Genomic DNA, 23,146 nt, shown 5'->3' on the forward strand with positions numbered 1-23,146 from the left:
CGTGACATAGGCTATCACGGGTGACTTTGAAAAAAAAAAAATCACGTTCGCAAATGGCGGCCCCCATAGGGCGCCGCCATTCGCATTCCTTATTTGGTCCCTGTAGTCTACGTAACGCTATTTGCGTTGCCCTTATTTTTGCCGTAGTCTACGTAAATCTTTACGTAGACTACAGGGACCAAATAAGGAACGCAAATGGCGGCGCCCTATGGGGGCCGCCATTTGTGTATGCGCTTTTTTTTTCCCCCAAAGTCACCCGTGATAGGCTACGTGATGATTAACGTAGCCTATCACGGCTGATTTTGGAGATCTAGCTGTGATAGGCTATGTTAATCGTTACGTAGCCTATCACGGGGTTTTGTTTTGTTTTTTACTTTCTTTGTAATGGCGGTGGTGGCAGCCGGTCAAAAGACCGGCTGCCGCCCCCGCCCCTGACGAAGACCCGACGAACCGCTGCCGGGACCCGCTGCCAGGAGGGACATTCGTGAAAGGTAAGTCCCATCCCGGGGAGGGCGGGGGGTGGTGGAGAATTTCATCGCTGATTTCGGGGTGCCGAATGCGTTGGCACTCGGCCCCCCAAAGTTTCGGGGAGAAATTCTCCCCCATCCCTAAGCCTATCACGGGTGTGTGTGTGTGGTTTTTTTTTTCTTTTTTTTTCGTGGCTGGGTAGACGGGGCGCTCCTACCCGGCCTGAATTTCGCCGGCGAGGGATGGGGCGCCTCCCCCCCGGCATGAATTTCGGGGGGAGAACCAAAGCACCTCCCCCCCACCACGAAGCAAGCTTCGAGAACAGGTAAGGGACTTTCGTCCATCCCTAGTAGGGATGTTAGAGAATTCCACCATGGATCCCAGGGGAGCTGAATTCCAGTGAATTCAGCCCCCCGGAATCCATGGCGGAACAGAGCAACCCGCCCCACCACCCCGCGAAAGCCCCACGAAACGGAGCCTACCTGGCTGCAGCTGCGGCTTTGGCAGTGGCGGCTCCAGCTCCAGCTGCTGCTGGGCTGCTGCGGATGCAAATGGTGTCCTGAGTAGGGGACACCATTTGCGTCCCTATGGTAGCCCGTGATAGGCTACATAAATTTTTATGTAGCCTATGATGGCTAAAGCAGGGATGCAAATGGCATCCCCTATGCCATTTGCGTTCCCGTTTTCTCTGTGATAGGCTACGTAAATATTTACATAGTCTATGACGGCTAAAGCGGGAATGCAAATGGCGTAGGGGATGCCATTTGTGTTCCCACTTTAGCCGTCGTAGGCTACGTAAATATTTATGTAGCCTATCATGGAGAAAAAGGGAACGCAAATAACGTAGGGGACGCCATTTGCATTCCCGCTTTAGCTGTCATAGGCTATGTAAATATTTACATAGCCTATCATGGGCTACCATAGGGATGCAAATGGCGTCCCCTGCTCAGGACGCCATTTGCGTCTGCAGCAGCCCGGCAGCGGCTGGAGGCCCCACTGTGGGTTGGCCCGGCCGGCGGCTCTGCGGCCTGGCCGCGGAGCGGAGTCGGCTGAGCAGGATTCCAGGGGGGAGAAACAGATTGCCTCACCCCCATTGAGGACTTTGGGGGAGGGATGGAGTGCCTCCCCCCCACTGTGGATGTCCCTGGACGAAACCAGGTAAGTGTTCCATACATCCCTAACGTGGTCGGCCCCGGTCAGTAGTTGGATGGGCGACTGCCTGGGAATCAAGCTTCCTGCACTGAGCAGGGGATTGTTCTATCTCTTCAAATGAAACTAAGTTTTACCTCCTCCAATTCCCTGCTTGGGTTGTTGTTTTTTTAAATTAAGGCGTTATCTTCAAAGAATCGTGGCTTCTCTGCGATCCCCCCCCCCCAATTCAGGCATGATCTTCGAAGATTCAAAAATTCAAAGATTTGAAGCTTCAAAGATCTTTGAAGATTCGAATATCTTAATGTGAGAGCGTTTAACCTGACAGGACACCAAATTCATTGCAATGGCGGGCGCAATGTAGATCAGCCTTTAGACTCCTCTAGGCTGCTTCTTCCTGCTTCCTCTTCAGGCTCTGTTCTCCTGACTCTGGTTTTACTGGCTCTCTCACTCTCTTGATATAACCTCCTCCCTCAAAACCAAAAGTACCGCTTCAAACCTGAAGAAATGAAACTTAACTGGGGAAATGACATGACTCCTCTCAGAGATACCTCCTCCAACAATGCCCCCCCAGCCTCTAGGCCTGATCTTTTTACCTTTCCTTGCCTCTGTAGGCCTCAAACCTTCACAACCACCTTCCAGATGTACCATCCAAAATGTAACAGGAAATGGGTTGGTCTTGAACATTACCACAAAAGTACATAATTTGTTCTGATCCCCAGATAGGGATGGGGGAGAATTTCTCCCCAAAACTTTGGGGGGCCGAGTGCCAACGTATTCGGCCCCCCGAAGTAGTTTCGGGGAGAAATTCTCCGCACACCCCCGCACCCCCCCCTGGGATGGGACTTACCTTTCCCGAATGTCCCTCCCAGCGGCGGGTCCCGGCGGCGGTTCGGCAGGTCTTCGACAGGGGCAGAGGCGGCAGCCGGTCTTTCGACCGGCTGCCGCCATTCCAATAAAAGTAAAAAAAACAAAACACCCTCGTGATAGGCTACATGACGATTAACATAGCCTATCACGGCTAGATTTGCAAAGTCAGCCGTGATAGGCTACGTAAATAGTCACGTAGCCTATCACAGGTGACTTTAAAAAAAAAAGCACGTACGGCTAATGGCGGCCCCCATAGGGAGCCGCCATTCGCTTTCCTTATTTGGTCGCTACAGTCTACGTAAAGATTACGTAGACTACGGCGAAAATAAGGGCAATGCTATTTGCGTTGCCCTTATTTTCGCCGTAGTCTACGTAAAGATTTACGTGGACTACAGCGACCAAATAAGGAACGCGAATGGCGGCTCCCAATGGGGGCTGCCATTTGCGTACACGCTTTTTTTTTTTTTTAAGTCACCCGTGATAGGCTACATGACGATTAACTTAGCCTATCACGGCTGACTTTGCAGATCTAGCCGTGATAGGCTACGTTAATCATCACGTAGCCTATCACGGGGGCGTTTTTTTTTAACTTTTTATTTCGCGGCTGGGCGAGGCGAGGTGCCTCCTCCCCAGCCTCAATTTCGGCCGGGCGAGACGGAAAGCCTCCCCCCCGGCCTGAATTTCGGCCTTGCGAGGAGGGAAGCCTCCCCGCCCTGGCCTGAACTTCGGGGGGAGCAGCGAAGCGCCTCCCCCCCACCGCGAAGCAAGCTGCGAGACCAGGTAAGTGGCTTTCGTGCATCCCTATCCCCAGAGATTACATTCCCAGTGGCAACAGGAATTGGTCTTATAAATGTAAGGTAATACAGTGAGATTTTCATATTTACAAAGGTAGGCTCAAAATGCCTTGACATTTTCTACAACCATGTGAAAAGAAACAAAGACAAGTTAGCATTCTCGTTCTTTACTTATTTCACTATGAACAAATAACAACGGTTGCACATTGCTCATAATGCTGAATGAACTCATAAACAAGAATATCAATTTTAATTTGGCAAAAGACCCTTCAGAGCTATCAAAAGAAATAACACTAGAAGCTGATTCAGCTCCCTAATACTAAATGGCTCTAATGTGCAATAGAGTTCCATGTGTGCTAGTGATTACCTAGGGATGTACGAAAGGCACTTCACAGATTATGTTGATGGTGGGGGGGGAGGCGCTCCGTCCCTCCCTCTGGAATCCTGGATGGGGGGGGAGGTGCTCCGTTCCTCCCCCCCCCCCCCCCGGAATCCTGGCCAGCCGGCTGTGCTCCGCTGAGATTTTGCGGAGCTGCCGGCGAGCTCCGCCAGCAGCCGGACATCCGGCCGCTGGATAGCAGGGACACAAATGGTGGCGGCCGTAGCTGCCGCCGTTTGCGTCCCTGCAGTCAGCCGTGATAGGCTACGTAAACATTTACGTAGCCTATCACGTTTTTTTTTTTAAAAAAAACTTAGCCGTGACAGGCTACATAAATCTTTACGTAGCCTATCACTTTTTTTTTTTTAACTGGAAATGGCGGCGGCGGCAGCCTGTCGGAAGACCGGCTGCTGCAGCCACCGCCGCCGAACCACTGCTGCAGCTGCCGCTGCAGCCGCCGCCGCCAGGAAGATCAGCCCCAGGTAAGTCTCATCCCGGGGGTGGCGGGGGGGTGGCAGACCGTTCCGCCACCGATTTCGGGGGGCCGAATGCGCTGGCATTCGGCTACCCGAGATCCGTGGCGGAATTCTCTGACATCCCTATGATTACCTATTCTCTTATATGTGAGCAGAGTATTTCCCTTCATAAATGAAATCAAAAGCCTTTGTAAGCATTCAGCTTTGATCTGCCCTTAGGGTTTAGGACCCAGATGTAAGTAGCCAATAGAAAACTTAAGGGTTTTTTTACTTTATATTTTAGGGTGGGTATGGATGAGCATACACAATAACAATATGCATTATTGAATGCTATGTAGCATTCGGGCATTCTAAGAAAGCAACTAAAACGTAGCACATAATACGTCTTTGGCAAAACATTGATACAAAATGTGCAAAAAAAAAGTTTGTTACTCTTAACTGGGATGGGGAAAGGCTTTAGTGAAGCAGCAGAGGGCAATGTTCTGATATTTTAATCTTTCTCCATCAAGAAGCTTAACATCTGTGTTATATAATCCTCCTACACAGAATCCAGAAGGTACTTTTGGGCTCATTAAATACTTGACTGCTGCTGAATGGTAATAGGATAGTTTTTTTTTTCATTCTCTTCACTCAAATGTATTATTTCCATCCATTTTCTTCTATTTTTGGACGTTATAAAATAAATGAATTTTTTTAATGGCTAGAATTCATTTGTCTGTAAGCTCAAAACTTCCCCTTTAATTTGAAATGAAGTTTGCTAATGAGCAAAGCTTTCTTATTGCCACATGGAGAGATAAAGAGACAAATGTACACAAACCAGTCATTCTCTCTCTTTCCCCATGTCCCATATTTGTATATTTCTGAGGAATACTTAAAAATGAACTTCCTGAATATAAAAGTAAATGTTTCTGGGGAAATGCCCATCATTTTTATATCAACAATTTAACACTGGAATGCAGAATCTCTGGCCTGCAGACCAGCGCATAGAGCCTCTTTGGGTTCCTCCAGGGGGCAGGCTTGTCTCCAAGCCTCACCCGTGGAAAATTCCCACTGCAGGAATCCCTGCTGTTGTCTCCCATAGTATAATATCTCCACAGATGATAGCCATGGGTCACTTGGCCAGCACTGAGAGGAGCAGCTACTCTTCCCAGGGCCAGCTGAGTCTCCCTTCGCATGCCTCTCCCCTGTTGGGTAAATTGTGGTGGGATGCAGTGATTCACTTTGGTAAGAAGGCATCTATAGCTCAGAAATAATCAAAGAATTATTTATTTCAAAGAAATAATTTATTTATTAATAATCAAAGAATTATTATAAAGAAATAATCAAATAATTTCAAGAATGCTGAAAGTGAAGGCTGCCATTTAAAAAAAAAATCCTTGCCACCTTAGAATTCTTGGCTTTCCAAAAAGGTTTCGGGTGTCGATCCAGATCCTGAAGATTTGAACAGATGTCTGAACACAATGCCAGGCTAAATTTCCAGATGTCTTTTTCAAAATCTTGTATCTGGAAGGACCTTAACTGAGATACTGTTTCAGCTGAGTCCCAATTTTCCATATGCCACAAAAAATGGAATAGCTCCTGTCTTGAGGGACCTGGAACATAAATCTGAACATTACGTTGGTTCTTCGATGTGTAGCATGTTATGTCCTTATATGGCACTCATGAATATTTGCTGATAGGTAGAGCTGAACTGATATTTAAAATCTGTGGCCAAGGATAGAATTACATATTACAAACATATTGGTGTGACAACAGCCTGATTTCCGCTTTTCTCAGGAAAACATCAGCTTGGAGAGGTAATAATGTTAGGGATGTCAGAGAATTTCGCCACAAATCTCGGGGAGGCTGAATGCCAGCACTTTCGGCCCCCCAAAATCGGTGGCGAAATGGTCTGCCCCCCCCGGGACGGGACTTACCTAGGGGTGCACGAAACCCACTTACCTGGTCTCGCAGCTTTTCACGGTGGGGGGGAGGCGCTTCGCTGTTCTCCCCCCGAAGTTCAGGCCGGGGGGGGAGGCTTCCCGCCTCGCCCGGCCGAAACTCAGGTTGGGGGGGAGGCTTCCCGCCTCGCCCGGCCGAAATTCAGGCCGGGGAGGAGGCGCCTCGCCTCTCCAGGCCGCGAAATAAAAAGTTAAAAAAAAAAACGCCCCCGTGATAGGCTATGTGACGATTAATGTAGCCTATCATGGCTAGATCTGCAAAGTCAGCCGTGATAGGTTACATAAATCGTCACGTAGCCTATCACGGGTGACTTAAAAAAAAAAAAAGCACGTACGCAAATGGCGGCCCCCATAGGGAGCCGCCATTCGCGTTCCTTATTTGGTCGCTGTAGTCTACGTAAATCTTTACACAGACTACGGCGAAAATAAGGGCAACGCAAATAGCGTTGCCCCCACATTTCAATATCTGTTCAAACTTTAGATTCTGTCTTGTGAATTTCTGTCATGAACATTTGAAACGTGAGATTTTTAAGGGAGAGTTTCTTCTCCCTTACATTTCTAAAATTTCAAATATCATTAAGGGATAGGATGCATTTTCCTCAATACATTTCACTTGGTAGATGGGTTGCTGCATTCTTCACGGCCAGTAGCTATATGGAGTGTCTACCTAGTTAGGGAAAGAGGGTTCTTGAGCTTCAGCTCAATGCCATACTGTAAAAGAGGAGTGTGGCTTCCTAAATGTGCATCCATTGTACATTGGATTTATGCATATTACTTTTGTACTCATTGTAACATGGGTCTAAATAGAAAAAAAATGTACATAAATATTCACATCTAGAAAGGAAAGATATTTTGCATCAAGTATTTTAGCCATATTTTATGGTCCTAATTTCATGTTCCATTCTGATAACAGTCATACTGGTATAATGTTATATGAGTTCATTTTAATTAAATTATTTATATCGTTATAAAATGCATGCATTTTCTAGAAAAGCTTTTTATTGAATCCATTTTTGGAAACAATTTGATTATTAAAAATGATTGTGTCTAGCTCTAGATTAAATAAAAGCGATTTTATTTTTATTGTATTCTTTAAAAAAAATATCTTTATTGCATTGACAGGTATAAATGACTTTAGCTACCTACATACAAATTGTTTTGAACTATCCATATATGTCGGTTGTGATAAATATCCTCATGAAAGCGAATTACCTGAAGAGTGGGAAAATAACCGGGAGTCCCTTATTGTTTTCATGGAGCAGGTATGAAATGGATCACTTTGGCTTATTCAAGTTTCGATTTGTTTCTAATAAACTTTTCTTTAATTGGGGTATTTTACTTTTGGTTACTGTAACATGATCAATGGAACTTAAGTTAAGGCGAATGGACTGCTGGGGAGAAACTGTTCCCAGGCAAACAGGTTCTCCCCTACCCCATCCCCCACAAATATTATTTGTATTTATGTAAACCTCAGAGTTCCCCAAAAGCCTGATGATATGTCCCCCATGTGCATGTGTGGCATTTCAGCGACATAAGCAATGGCACTCAAAGCCTAAATATCGGAAAGAGACTTTTTAAAAATTTGAACACAGTTTCTTCCCTAGAGCTGATTGTCCTCCATACAATCCTTCTCATCTCAGAGAGGTATCCAGGCTTCTGTTTGGTGCATTCAGTCCTGCGTGGTTGTTTCCCAGAGACATTTCAAATGACCATCTGTGTTTGGAGTAGAAATATCATGGGTTTGGGTTTTTGTTTTCTCATGTGTGAGAGAAATCTTAGCCTTCAAAAATACTGTCAGATCATTTTTAAAAATCAATATAATTTAGTTCAAGCAAGGAGGGAAAAGGGATGTTAACATCTCAAAGGGTGATGTTTATAATAAAAAAATACTTTTGAATGACACCCCCCCCCCCCGAAGCAGTTATTTAAGTTTGGCTTTAGTTGTTTTATTTGGATCCCACAAGTCAATATAACAAGAGTTGCTCTAAGAATGTGCAAGCGATTTTAATAGTTTCTCATGCCTCTGAGCTTGATAATATATTAATAGTGTTATTTCAAAGTTTATATTATTCATAGAGAATATGCAAACTGTAACTGATTCTGTTTATATACATATACTTAAGACATTTTGTGATTCTATGCCCTTTAGTTCTCAAAATAAGCCAAACTGGTATATGGGTTAAACTCCAGTAACTCAGAAATTAAGGGTAAACATTTAGCAGATTACATTTTGAATAGTCCTTACAAGTCACTTCAGTAGGGCAAGCCCTTAAGCACAGGGCTTCTGGCATTGCTTTTTGAAGGCATGGGTATTCTGTCTTAAAATGGAAGGAACTGCAACATGAGAGTGGGAATATGTGGGTCTGTTTCTAGGAGAAAATACATACGAGGCTAAACTATGGAAATTATTAAGAGATCAAATGCCTCTTCTCAGAAATAGATGCACATATTGGCATTTGCACCCCATATCAGATTTTCTGCTTTAATGTCATAGGGACACATTTCTAAAGGTAATGTAACACAGATCATTACATCTGCCCATTATACTATTAAATGTGAGTTTGGAGGAGATAGTCAAGACTGTTGGAAACTCTGTAAAGCACCTCTGTTCACCTGTGCCCTCATCATCAGGTACATCTTATTTTTATTTACATCAGCAACTCCTCCCCTCACTTTACATACATTGCTTTAATCTTAGGGGCAAAATTACATAACCTTGCATTTACTTCTTATAAACATTATAAATCCTGATGGTATGACATGGTAGGCACAGAGGGGAGTATTCTCGGCTTGTATTCAGTACTCTAATGCAGTCTTACTAGAGCCTCCTTGTATCCCACAACAATTTCAGTCAGTCATTCCCCCCCCCCCTCAAAGCTGTGGGTATATCATTCAGATCTTACAGTGACCTGTGGATCCATGTCATGTAAGGAGTCCATGCATGCAGTTTCCAAATTCTTTGTTCTCCCTGACATTTCCAGTTTGTTATCATTAGGAGTGAGCACTTCAAACCATATGAGATCTCCAGGGGAGCAAGTCTATGGGTAAGATTGGAGCAGTATCTTTTCTATCATGGCAGCTAGGGTGTGGAACAATTTATCAAGGCTCACATGATCCCTTCTCTGCAGATTTTTAGACAGACTATTAAAGCTTTTCCTTTTATTTGGGAAAGAGGGGTAATTGCATGATATGGAAGGAGTTGGTGCTCAGTATATTTAAGATTTCAGAGTTATTTTAGTTGCTTTAATGGGTATCATTTTAATAAGATCAGTAGCATTTTAATTGTTGTGAGACAGTTAAAGCAGGGTATAAATGCATACACTAAATAAATATTACCTGGCACACCACTCAAGAATCATCTCATGCTTGATGCTGATAGTATAGGACTGTCTAACACTGGAGAGCTTTCCTAGGCCTCAGGTAAAATGTCATCATCCATGGGCACGTCTGTCTGTTGTCTCAGTTTGTTCATGTCTTAATTGTTTCTAAGATAATTTTGGGAGGTGTGTGTTGCTGGGTTTTTTTTGGCCTTTTGGCCCAAAGTGAATTATACAGTCTTGGGAAAATTTATATTTCATTCACAAAAGTATATATTTTATCCTGATTAGTACGCATTCTCTTTTCCCTTTTCTGCCATTGTCTAACTTGCACATCTGTGTATTTAATTTTACTGATAGGTGCACCGGGGAATTAAAGGCATGGTGCGGGATCTACATGGAAAGGGAATTCAAAATGCCATTATTTCCGTAGAAGGCGTTAACCATGATATCCGCACAGGTAACTGCACATCTCTGTAGTGCAAGTCAAGGGTGAGGGGAGGGCCAGAACAGTCAACACTGAGTTAAATAAGCAATAACATTTTTAAGGGGAGAGGGTTCAGTACAGCACATAATAGCACATATCTGAACATCATTGTAATCCACCCCATCACGATAGTAGCATTGCAAACCCAGGCACAATGTCTATGAAGTTAAGAATGACAAACAAAGGATTAGCAGCTCCACCCTCCAAGCTAGGGGGGCAGAATATCTTTGGCCAGTTTCTTCAGTAATTGGAGAAGTCACTCAAATTGATCTAGTCAGTAATGTTGTACTCAAAGAAGACCCAGTCAGGCCCACAAAAAGTGTCTAGGAGTATCGATCATCCTTCAAAGCATTTTAAGCCTCTCCAGATTCTGGTACTGCATGCAGTAAATGCCTCGTTTTGGGGCCCATATTTGAGACTGAACTCTTTGTAGAGGCTCATTCTCTTTTCAATCAACAACTCATGACCAACATTGTGAAAAAAATCTATTAAGTGCTAATAGGGCTAGGAAATAAAGTTGTTCAAACACACATCATTGAAGCCAATAATCCTCTCTTTCCCATTATACATGTGGAGACTCATTCTTAGGAATTTTCAAAGTTATTTTTTGTGGCCTCCATCTGCCTCTCATATTCTTCTTGAATATACAAAACAGATTCTTAAGGATAAAAGAGGAATCTTAAGCAGTACTAAGTGGGATGCTCATAAAAAGTAAAGTAATGGAACCGCCTGCAAAATCCTATGACCAGCTATGCATGTCAGTTATCTACTGTCTTGAAACGAGATTTTGCAATTTTTGTTATAAAAAAAAAAGTGGGAACATAGATTTGTCATCGCTTTGAGTACTATCTAACTATTGTGGGAAAACAACCAGGCTCCTACTAATAAAACCGAATTATGTCCCTCTTATGACAATCTTATTTATTTATTTACACATATGTTTTTATATTCATTTGTCATACATTCATTTCATTTATTATATTTCTATACCATCCCATAGCCAAAGCTCTCTGGACGGTTCACAAAAAATAAAAAAGCATTAGAATACATTATATAAAGTATAAAAACCATTAAAATACATTATATAAAGTGTCAACTATACTCTAAACAAGGACTGAAAGTGTTTACCTTACAGACACTATATGTTGCTGAGGGGTCACCATCAGGCATAGAAGCCCTACTTTCTCCACTCTCCTCCCTGCTCATAACACACTCCAGGGAATAAGAGACTTTCTATTTACATGATACTTTAACATTTATCAGTTTTACCACCCTTCAATCCTAAAGATGTTTTCCAAGCAACTAACAATTAAATGGGTACTGTGGAATGATTGAATATTCAGTCCTTTATTTTTAGTCAGATAAGGAGGAAGAGAATAAGGAATAAAATTACAAGATTTCCTACTGTATGTGATATGAGTGGCAAAGTTTGAGAGAGATGGAGGGAGCAATCCTATGCCCCCTAGACAGTGTGTGTCCATAGGGGATTCCCCCCTCCAAAGTCAGAGACAGTGCTCTAACCTTGGAAAGGGGAGTCAGAGATCCACCCCCCCCCCCCGCAGCTGGTGCGGAAAGAACTGCACCAGCTGGCCTCCAAAGTCAGAACAGCGAACTCGGTAAGGGGGAAAAGGGGGCATTTTGGTTGGCAGGGGGGGCAGAAAGGCAAGGATATTAGCTATCTTGAGGCCTCTCCAGTCTCCTTCCATTCCCCTCCAAAGCACCCTTGCTGGATGGACAAAGAAACCTGTTTAGCAAATAATGAAGGGCGGGAGAATGGGGAAGTGAAGATCATCTCTGCTGCTCTTCCCACTCTGCATTGGATGATCGGAAGCCTCCAAATTCGAAGGCTTCCAACCATTGAGGGTGCAATCAATAGGACTGCACCTTAATATACCTAACATATAAAATTCACAAGATAGTATGTGAAGGAATTTTGTTACTTATCCCCAGTGATGTCATATGCACTATCTAGACACAATCCTGGGGTAGGGGAGGGGAAGGGCTAAATTTTCCCAGTGAAAGGATCATGGACTTAAGTTAATACTGAGACATCTGGTATCTGATAACACAGTGGTGGGGAACATGTGGCCCACCAGATGTTGTTGGACTTCAGCAGCCTTCTCTGATTGACTAGCCACAGGTTATTGTTATACTCTGATTTTAAATTTTAAATTTTGTATTTTGATTCTGTTTTATTATTCACTGTTTGGGAATCCTGTTGGATGTAGGAAAAGGAAAGGAAAGGTTCTTCCTGTGCAAGCACCGGGTCATTATTGACCCCTAGAGGGATGCCGCTTGCGCTGGCGTTTTCATGGCAGACTGTAGCGGGGTGGTTTGCCATTGCCTTCCCCAGTCGTGACCACCTTTCCCCTAGCAAGCTGGGTCCTCATTTTACCGACCTCGGAAGGATGGAAGGCTGAGTCAACCTGAGCCAGCTCCCTGGGACCCAGCTTCCACTGGGATCGAACTCGGGTCGTGGGGAGAGTTTCGGTTGCAATATTGCCACCTAAATCTTTGAAATAAACTCCCATCAGCCTAGCCAGTATAGACAATGGTGGGGGATGGTGGGGCTCACAGGCCAATAACATCTGGAGGGCCATATATTCCCCATCCCTGCCATAACAGAAGCCTTACACAAAGCAAAGTTATCTAGACCTCTCCCAACCCCCACAGAAATAACAAATGAGAAGCTTCTGTGCATTAATTGCTAGGAAGAGAGGAATATTGCAAAATAATGGTGAATGAGAAAGCAATGACAGAACAGTCCCAAATTGTGTGCCACAAGGGTGGCTGCTGTGCCTTGAAAAATCAAGACACAATATTCAATGCATCCATCACTTTAAGACAGTTGGTCCAGGGTGGGTCTGTGCATCACTGCTTTCCCCTCACTCTTCTTTTGGCAATGTATGGTTTGTGACGTTGTAAGAAGAAAGGGTGCACTGGTATTTCCTGATGCAACTTGCATTAGAAACATCATTGTTGCCCAGAAAGCCACATCTCCTCCTAAAGCCCAGAATGACTGGGAAAAGGAAAGTGCAGGATACCACTGACAAGAAAAACTAGACTAGCCTTTCCCAACCCGGTGCCCTTCAGATGGGTTGGATTACAACTCCCATCATTCCCAGCCAGCATGGCTATTGCTGGCTGGGAGTGAAGGGCGTTGTAATCCAACCCATCTGGAGGGCACCGGGTTGGGGCAAGGCAGAACTAGGCTATCTTGCAGTTGCAAGAGATGGAGGAATGTCTGCCAATTGTGCCAGTTGCTGCTAATCAAGAAAAATATACATAATTCTGTTAGAATGAAAGAATGACAGGTGCCTCCACTTTTAATCCAATAACCAACACCTTGTGCTCCAGTTATCAAATGTTTGGCCTGCTCCCTGTATGCTTTTCTTAAGCAAATAGGTTTGGGTGGTACATCTGTAAAGCCACTGGATTAGACTGCTTGAATACTGATCAGTTTGCTTAGTGAGCTCTAACATATTTGTGTATCATACAAGCAAAGTGAACTCTCTAGCTTGGCAAGGTGTTTCAGGATCACTGCTGTGGAAGGTCTTGTTTGAAATCTCAAGAACAGGCAGCTCTCAGTCGATCACAGGAGGTGGGAGGGCTGCACTAGCTGTTTGCTGATTAGGGTTAGGCCTTTTTGCTGCTGCCGCTGCTGTTAGTCATAATCATGATGTATCACTGACCTATCTTTTAAGATACAGTTCATCTCCTCCAAAACATGACCTACCATGTGCAAGCCAATTTTAGTACAACCACCCCAATGATTATCAAAATGAATAATTTCATTTGAACTTGCCTTTTTATGGTACCATCACATGGCATATTACGTTACCCATGGGAAGGACAAATAATAGCAACTGCGTCATTTTGTATTAGTGTGAAAATGGCTTTTCCTGTGGCAGCTATTGTATTTATGTTTTTACATAGTATTAAATTCCCCACTTGGCCATGAAGCTCACTGGGTAACTTTGGGCCAGTCACTGATTCTCAGCCTAACCTACCTCACAGGGTTGTTGTGAGGATAAAATTAGAGGAAAAGGATCATGTATGCTGCCTTGGCCTCCTTGGAGGAAAACTCAGGATATAAATGTAACAAATAAATATTCACAAGGAAAAACTTAGATTCAACATGTTGATGATAACTCAAAACCAAGCTCAAACCACTTACATTTGGAAATGTCCTGTATGCTGTAATAATTGTTGAGTGCAAAAGACTTCATGTTATTTATAAAAATTATCTAAAAGGAAACTTATTTGAATATATGTCCAACTACTTGGCTGCCTTTTTCTGTTGCAAGAAATCATGTTGATGACAACCCCTCCAGATGAAGTGCAGCATATTTTAAGTATTATACATTCAGAAAAATCAAGAAAACTGATCCTTGCATGTCTACCAATATTAATTTTTTATACAACAAAGTTCAGAGTAGGTAAATCTCATTTATGCTGATCTATTGTACCTGCACTATTATTGTTCACCGCCAAAAAACAATGTCTACCAATATTAATTTTTTATACAACAAAGTTCAGAGTAGGTAAATCTCATTTATGCTGATCTATTGTACCTGCACTATTATTGTTCACCTCCAAAAAACAAACAAACCCATCAGTGTGTGTGTGTGTGTGTGGTTGTGACCCACAACTGGTTAAAATTAATTTGCAGCCTGATCCACAGTAAAACTGGAGTATTTAGATCTGAGCCAGTTGAGTCTCAGTGAAATCAATGGCCTTGAAACCAAGTGCTCCACATTAATGGCTTTATAGATTAGGCTGACACTTCAGTTTTCTGGGCAGAAAAATCATTGCCATGGAAGGGTAGAACAGAACATAAACACAGTAACAGTGTTATGTGATGGCAGTTTGCATTTTTTGCTAATCATATGGATCCTTGTTCGATATTTCCCTTAAGAATTTTAGTAAGACTTATATGACTTGGGGTAAGTCACACTGTGGTGTTCTTACTTCAATATTTTGACACTTATTCGTGCTCAAACCAATGCAGGCCAGATCTTTGACCCTTTCCTTGACATCATTCAGATTGTTCAGGCAAAACTGGGGATACAAGCAAAACTTGAGCTTGTTGAAATTCTCCATATTTCACCTCAAAGCTTGTTCCTTCTTGTGTCCATATCAGATTGCGATCTTTGTTTTTTTTCTTTTGGCATGAAAAATTGTGTGTATTTTTCTGTGTATTTTTCCAGATGTATGCATCAATTGTGTGCATCTTTGAAATGTACACATTCATCTCCCATTGATTAAAGGCTGTTGGTGCACATCTTTCAAAAATATGCATTTTTCATGTGTATTTTTCAAGTGTTCACATTTGGGGGTGGGGGAATGTCTGTGAATCACATTGCTTGGAGATGTATGGACTTTGACTTCAGATTGCATTTGAGTCTGTGTTCAGTTCGGAAGGGCGACCTGGGTAAATCCTGATTAAAAAATGAACTGAACTGAATTTCTCATACATCACCATACAGGACCAGGTCTTCTGGCACAGGAAATCCCTCAGTGTACTCATCAAGGACAACCAGCATGCAGCCACAACTGCATTGCTAACAGTGGAGTAGAAAAAGATTAATTACACTGATCAATTGTGCTAGGGTGGATTTACACATGCAAAATTAGGTTTGTATTGTCCGGTGGGAGCACCATGTAGACAAGTGCATATCTGCATGGTAATACCCATCACAGAGGTAGACAAAGTCTAATTGTGCATATGCTAATTCACCCTAAGAGGAGCTTATTAAGAATATATATATGTCATAAAAGAAGGAAGGGGACAAGATTTGCTGTCATGTTCTTATGGATTCTCTACTAGACATGTACATTTTAGCTAAAAATACATCTCAGACCCTGTACATGTAATCTAACATCATGGGGCCATCATACCATTAGAGAAGTCAGTGGCAGAACACATATTTTGCTTATATATAAAGCCCCAGATAAGTCCCTTAAACTTCCAATAAGCTCTGCTCGAACTCAGATTCAAGGTAAGCACAGCCCTGCCTACCTCTGTGGCTTAGATACTGGCTGGTGTTTCTTCAGAATTCTGAAATAACCCAGGTAATGATGCGCAGGCAGCTGTTCTAACACCTGGAATGTAATCACACCCATCTGTGCAGGATGTGGGCTCAAATTTGTTTGACAAAGGAAGATGGAGAAAAAAGCATTTTATTGCAACTCGAAGATCAATTTTGGGAAAGCAATGTTGCTGTCAATATAGTATTGCCTTTGTATTAGTATCTGCTTGCCTCAAATACTTGTTCAACCTGTACATTTTCAGAGAGGTAGATTATTACAAAGGCATTGGAAGTTTCTACTGTTCTTTCTGTCAAATGAAATGGCTTCTTAAGGGTTGTTTGGACTTTTTACCACTTGGGGAAGGGAGAATATGTAACAGTTTGATAAAGCAAGCCTGTAAGAGTAGAACATGTGATTATGCGGCACACTAAAAGGATAGGTGAAAAATGTCCAGGATTACAAGCAACCCAGTCTGGGAGGTAATTAATTCCTATACCAATTCCCAAAGCCTAGGTCTAGAGCAATAATTTATCATGCAAGGAAAGATAAGCTCTTAGATATTAAAAAGAAAGATGGAAGTTAAGGCAAATGTATTGTAGTATTTATTCTTCTTTGATCCTTCTACAGCAAGCGATGGAGGTTATTGGCGGCTTCTAAACCCAGGAGAATACGTGGTCACTGCAAGAGCAGAAGGTTATACTGTCTCCACCAAAAACTGTGCTGTAGGCTATGACATGGGCGCAACTCGCTGTGACTTCACAATCAGCAAAACCAACTTGGCCCGGATCAAAGAGATCATGGAGAAATTTGGAAAGCAGCCCATTAGTCTGTCACTCCGACGGCTCAGACAACGAGCAAGGCAGAGGCGCCAGCAGTATAGGTTACTTTCTACAGTGTAACAAATTAGGCTATTATATTCTGCACCTAAACTGAGATACTCTAATAGTAGGGAATATATATATATGGTATTTTTCATATCCCCTTTCCAACAATGTTCATATTAGGGATCTTGTATTGTAGAATATTTTGGCATTCCACAGGTCAGTATTTAAATGTATGTGTTATTCTGAAAACATTGGAACAAAACATTGTCTCTAAAAAGATCCCACAAAGTAGCAATTGCTTGTGGCACCTGTATCCTCAGGCCCAGAGGAAAGCTTTATATATCCAGGTGCTGAGAAGAAATTCCATACCGATACAACATCAGATAATCTGCTGCATTTGAAACTGTGGAATTAAAGATGCTCTGACTACCAGCTTTGGGTTTGGGGGTTGCAAATGAGATTTCAAGATTTAACACTAAGTATATGAGTGCAAAACTTTGGGCTTGGAAACAGAATTTGGCTTCTGTCCAAGATACCACCTGCCTGTTTCATCTAGCACCTATTCTGGTGCAATGGTCCCTAGATAAAATGCAACAGGGAACAAAGACATATGTGAAAAAGTAAAAAGCAATTAAGTTGGGACCTTTTGTCACAGAAAAATGAAACACTAGATGGATGGGTTCTTTTGAGGATTTTTCACCTATGTGTGTCTGGATCAGTCTGGAACTGATGTAAACATGGTGCCATGGGAGCAGCAGTGGACATAGGTGGACATAGAACTCTGCAGAAGTCAACAGTGAGCTTCACCTCTTAATTGCTACCAATCACCACCCTGTCAATTGCTTAATGAATTCATCTCTCATTGCAAATGCCCTTGTGTTTAGTGCATCCTCATTATATGTTCCTATTATAACCAGCTTTAAATCCATGTTACCTGGTTTACTAGATTAGTGCAAAGGAGAAATCTTATGCAGATGGAATATCAGATCATCTGCTGCCCTATTCTTCAAGGCCTAGAGTAGCTTGATTATCCTCCTAGCAACGTACAATAACTGGGCTAGTTAAATTATAAAAGAGCAGGGTTGTTTATAGTTACATCGTGGCAGGCAAGAGAGCTGGTAAAGCAGGTGGCTGAGTGACTGAGCTAGGAAGCAAGAAGCCCCTGGTTATCTCACTTCCACCATGAACTCACTAGCCTTGGGCTCAGTCTCCCCATCTGCAATATGGGAATAATTATATTTACCTACCTTATAGGGTTGGTGTAAGGAATGCAACAAGATAATGTATGTGAAGCACTTGGAACACTGTAAATGTGCTACATAATACTTACAATATACGTATAACAGTAAATATGCTTACAGTATTATTTTTTAGAAATGAGACCAGCTTGTGGGGACAAACCAGTCAGCATTGGCCATTTCATCAGCTTGTGACTTGATGTTCAGATTTATTTCACAGGGTATGAACCCCATTATATCATTCAATGCCAGAGCCTTGACTCTGTTCTTAAGTCTAAGAATAAGCCAATTATGTGATAGATCTGCATGGTAGCAAGACCTTAGTAGGTTTTGTCAAGTACACTGTTGCTAAAACCAGTATGATTACTAATTACAGTGGCTGTCTTACATGGTATCATCTTGTGAGACATGGGGGATGGGGGGAGATCACCACAGTAACATTCAAAACTAAAGAAAACAAAAACTACTGTAAGTAGGATATTGATAGTGTACATGCAACATGCTTCTTCTATATAATTTATTAGCACTTATCAACAAATCATGCATGATGAACAGAAGCCACAAAACCTGCTGACTACTCATTAAAAGCAAATGGTGAGTACTTATCAACCAATGCAAATCTTCACGCAGGTTCTCATCATAGCACTTGTATTCAGACACAGATGCCCAAGAATGTGTGTGTATATGTGTATAGACATGAACATGCAGCATCATGACACTGATATGCCACATCAATTATGAAAAGTGTTCATGTATTCCAAATATGGCATTCCCCTTTGGATTGTAAGGAAAAAGGAAGATTAAAATGATTCCTTCTCTTTCATACATTTATGGTATAGGGAATATGTCTTATACCAGATAAGACTATTTGCCAAAAAAGCCCAATATTGTCTTCTCCTGTTTGGAAGTGGTTCTCTAGCATCTCAGAAAGAGGTCTTTCACGTCACCTGCTACTACCTTGGCCTTTTAACTGGAGATGCCAGGGGCTGAACCTTGGACTTTTTGCAAGCAAACAAGTGCTCTACCACAGAGTTATGCTGCTACCTATCCCCCAAATACCTCCATGTTTAAACACACAAGTTCTCCCCACTATTGATGGTACCCTCACCCTTGGAGAAATCCTGTTGGCATCATTCCCAGATTCCCTAGATTCACTATATTATATAGAGCAGGGTCTCTGTTTCTGGTGCAGCCCTGTTGCCCAGAAGGGACCCTCCTTCCCCTGTTGTCTGCCCACAGAATTCTACCTGACCCTTTAAAACATTCCTGGCCAATCATATCCCCCATGGAACACCCAACTGCCAATCATTTTTATTGACCCACCTGACAAATCAAAAAGTAACTTCTCCCCCTGTACATTTTAAATAGCCTAAAGCTTCTGGTCATAAGCCACCAAGGCAACCACAGCTGTTTAAGGTTCCATACACAGTAACAAAGCTAGGCCTCTGGCCTATTTGGATATATTATAGCCATACAAAAGTCACACAAATTTTTAAAATATAACAAAACATATACACAGCATTTCTTCACAGGGAGGAATATCTCTATGGAGTAAGGAGGAATGTGACAGGGCCTGGAGGTTTCCAGTAGTAGTGACTTTCAAATCAATTTCAGATCAGACCTAGTCCCTGGACAGTTAAGGATCTTCGGGTGGTCCGAATAGATTCCAGCTGGGCTGTTCGTTGATGTCAGGCCTTGCCACATCATGCCGGTGACATCTTGGGCAATCTGGCATATAGTTTGGAAATACATATGGAAGTGGTAGACCCCCAGTTCTGGGTTGAAAATCTGGTTTTTGAAGACTTAGACACCATCTCTAACCCAGGCAGCCCCTGTTTTCTAACAGAGCAGTGCTGCTGGTATAACACTGCTTATCTGCTCGGTGTGGTTCGAAGGAAAACTCGGCTGACTGAAAAGCAACCACATGAAAACTTCGTTATTGCCTGCCTATTAGAGGCAAGCCTATTAGACATTTTAAAAATAAAATTAAAAACAGGATAGCAGCCCTGGTTTAAACCCCCACAGTGAAGGCAACACTTAGTGCAGGTCTGTTTAAGAAGGTATAAGGCAGGGCTGCAGAACCTCTTTCAGCTCGAGAACCGAATTCCATTTCAGAGAACTTCTTGGAGGCTGCGTTCCAGTGGTGGGTGGGGCTGAAGCCAAAAGGGAACAAAACCCAAAAGTACCAGCCTATTTTAGCTTAAAGCTCTTATTGCCAGTAACTAGGCCTTAGGAGAGGCATTTCAAACTTTGAATTGGGTTAAATACGGCACAAAAGCCAGGAAACCACCAAGTGATTGGGGGCCAGGTGAAAGGATGGGGGCCAGGGGCAGGGAGTGTAGCCTTCTGGGGAACCCCAGAAGGCTGCACTGAGACCCCTGGAGTGCCCAATTTGGCCCTCAGGCCTGAGGTTCTATATTCCTGGTGTAACATAACGTTGCTAAGGTTGAGGTAAGCTCCAAAATATTGCACAATAAAATAAATGTAATATAATGCTTCTTAATCTAATGCTTATGGTTTCACCCTCATACCTCTCTGAGTGTTGCATGGATGGGGGGTGTCTTTCTTTCAAGAGGGGACATCCACCAAGCACATGTGGCCAATACACCCAATGATGGGCTCACAGTGACCCAAGTTCCATGACATGGTCATTACTTGATACATGCAGCATCAAATGGACAATTAGATGCGTAAATGAACTAGCACAAATCAAATACTGCAGGCGGGGTTTCAGGTCACCTGACATCCACAATACTTTTTAGTAGAGTCGGTTCACATATTCAGCAGTGAATCACCAAGTGCTGAGTAAACAAGTGACTGTGAGGAGAAATCCAGTGATCTACATGTATGTGCGTCAACCACCTTTCAGTCAGTAGATGACAATGGATGGAGAGAGAGTAGCTCTGTGTGTCGCCAATAGACTTCTCTTTCCAAATGATCAATGTGCTTTCAAACTGCAGCCTTTTCTCAGCTTTTCAAAGTTTAGTATCCCAATCCAATTCTTGCCCATAATTCTGAGAAGAAATATTAGTTCCATAAAAGGAATCATCCGGCCTGTCAAGATTACGTGGACTTCCGGATGTTTAATATCCTGTTTGTATATACTATATCATAGAGCTACTGTCCTTGACATTATGTTGAAGGGAAGATTTGAATGGAAGGATAGCCATGTGAAAAACACTTACTGGTTTAAAAACAAGGGGGGAAATGGAAAACCCTCAGCCACATCATGAAGAAAGGTTAGTGACAACCCCCCATTTGAGAAAATCCCCTCCCCACTTCAGTCGAAAATCAGCTCCCATTTTCGTGAGGGGATAATATCTTCAAGAAACAGCAGTGGGAATTTTGTCCTAGCCTTACTTACTAGTGCAAGTGCTCCATACGACCAGTATCATGTTAAAAAGGCTCTTACCTCCATATATTGGCCGATAGCCATTCAGTGTCTGCGAAATTCAGCATCCTCCAGGGCTACAGATTACATGTGTGAACACTGTAAATATATGGGCTAATGCACAGGTTTTCAAGCCTATGAAACATAACACCAACCTCATAGAATGTCTATGTGGGCAAGTGCTTTTTTTTTTTTTTTAAGTAGCCATAATTGTATTTAAACTGGTCAGAAGTCCTGGCAGAATAATATGATATTGTTGTCAAACAGATCTCACTTCTGAGGACTGCGGGCTAGGGCACCATCCTGTTGTCAGCATAATATAATGTCTTGTATTTAAATTTTCTTTGAAAAGACTGCAATTTGGAATTGGATTGCTTTGTTTTGCCTTGACGTGGCAAGAGAGTTTCTGAGCAATAAAATTGCGCCCAGAGGCATGTTTAATGCAATCTTGCAGCACTGCAGCTGTGTGAGTCAAGAATTCTAAGTGTCCAAAGACTTGTTCTCATTTGGGCTGCATGATGCTTCATCAACTGAATTGACTAGCATTTGTCAGTGGTAAGGGAGTCACTCTAGGTCTGCAGTTAGATATTTACAGGAGTGCGGTGTGTGAATTCAGGCTTCTCTACAGACTGCTTAATCCAGTTTTGCTTGTTTCTATAACTCCATTATCTGTTAGACTTGCTAGATCCAGCCAGATAATACATCTAAGACCCACGGATTTTGAAGGAGTTAAGTGTGCATATGTGTCAATCTCTGCCATTAAAGTCAGGAAGTTAAAAATACTTAACTCTACAGTCCTTACCCTAGGTCATTCTTCTTAGAACATAGTAATTTCCAGCATCTTTTTCTGTGGATGAGTTGCCTATATTTTCTTAACACATGCTGGCTGCATTCACCTCCCTATTTTGGAGCAGATCTTCTGTATTTTTACTAATCTAGAATAAGGTTTGAGAGTCAGTTAATGCTAACTGGGAACATTTTAGCCAGTACCATAGGGAATCCACAAAAGATTTAGATGTGACTGCTGTTGCGTATGCTGTGCTCTGCTTACGTTGTTGTTTCATTAAATCCATCAGTATACTTGTAGCCAGTAGGCTTTGAGTGAATTATAGGAAGCCTTAGGTATTATATAATTGGAATATACTATGTTCTTCTCTTAATTGGATTTGTTTTTGCTAAGAATAAACAATATTTGTACTTTTAATAAAATCCTGGGAAGACTTATTCTTATGATTCTGCCAGCAGGAGAAATAACCTACTCATATTTAATGGGAAACATAGAAATTCTTTGGTGTACAAATTTGCTTATTTGAACCCACACTGAACCCAGCATATGGATGGGAATGCTACTGAAAGCAATGGCAGCTTACGTCCTAGTAAAACTTGTTTAGGTTTGGGAAGTGTTAGTACTAAAAGGGAGTTACTACAAAAATAGCCATTGCAGTATGTTGCTGAATTGGCCCAAGGCCAATGACTCTATCACTTTATTGCCTGGAAATGTCGACCAGCGTTGAAAGCAAGAGATGAACTAGATTAGTGTCCCACTTACACAGCTCATAGAAGAAGTTTGTGTTCTGCTGATATGATGACCCCAGGGCTTAATTTGTGCCAGGGCTAAGGTTGACATGAACATGCATGACTCACTGGGGCCCCATCTACATGGGGCTTTTACTCCAGTTCTACTCCACCCCAAAGTCAATAGTGTCAGATGATGCATGCTGCTCTCTGTAGCTAGCCCGGTATTTCTTGCCCTAAATCCATGTTTTTTCAAACTCACTTT

General features: G+C 42.4%; 1 protein-coding gene across 1 annotated transcript in view; it reads left to right on the plus strand.

The window, feature by feature from the left end:
• The window catches only part of CPXM2 (carboxypeptidase X, M14 family member 2), a 147,992-nt gene extending 125,424 nt beyond the window's left edge, over window positions 1–22,568 (plus strand). The window contains exons 12-14 of the mRNA XM_084845970.1: window positions 7,199–7,338; window positions 9,754–9,853; window positions 16,541–22,568. Of these exons, the coding sequence (XP_084702096.1) occupies window positions 7,199–7,338; window positions 9,754–9,853; window positions 16,541–16,812 (512 nt within the window). The 3' untranslated portion in view covers window positions 16,813–22,568. The remainder of the gene's footprint in view (window positions 1–7,198; window positions 7,339–9,753; window positions 9,854–16,540) is intronic.
• Window positions 22,569–23,146: the final 578 nt, after the last annotated feature.

Source organism: Heloderma suspectum, chromosome 3 (assembly GCF_057233095.1).
Source record: "Heloderma suspectum isolate Gila_16-S chromosome 3, 16-S_ref, whole genome shotgun sequence".
Lineage (NCBI taxonomy): Eukaryota > Metazoa > Chordata > Lepidosauria > Squamata > Helodermatidae > Heloderma > Heloderma suspectum.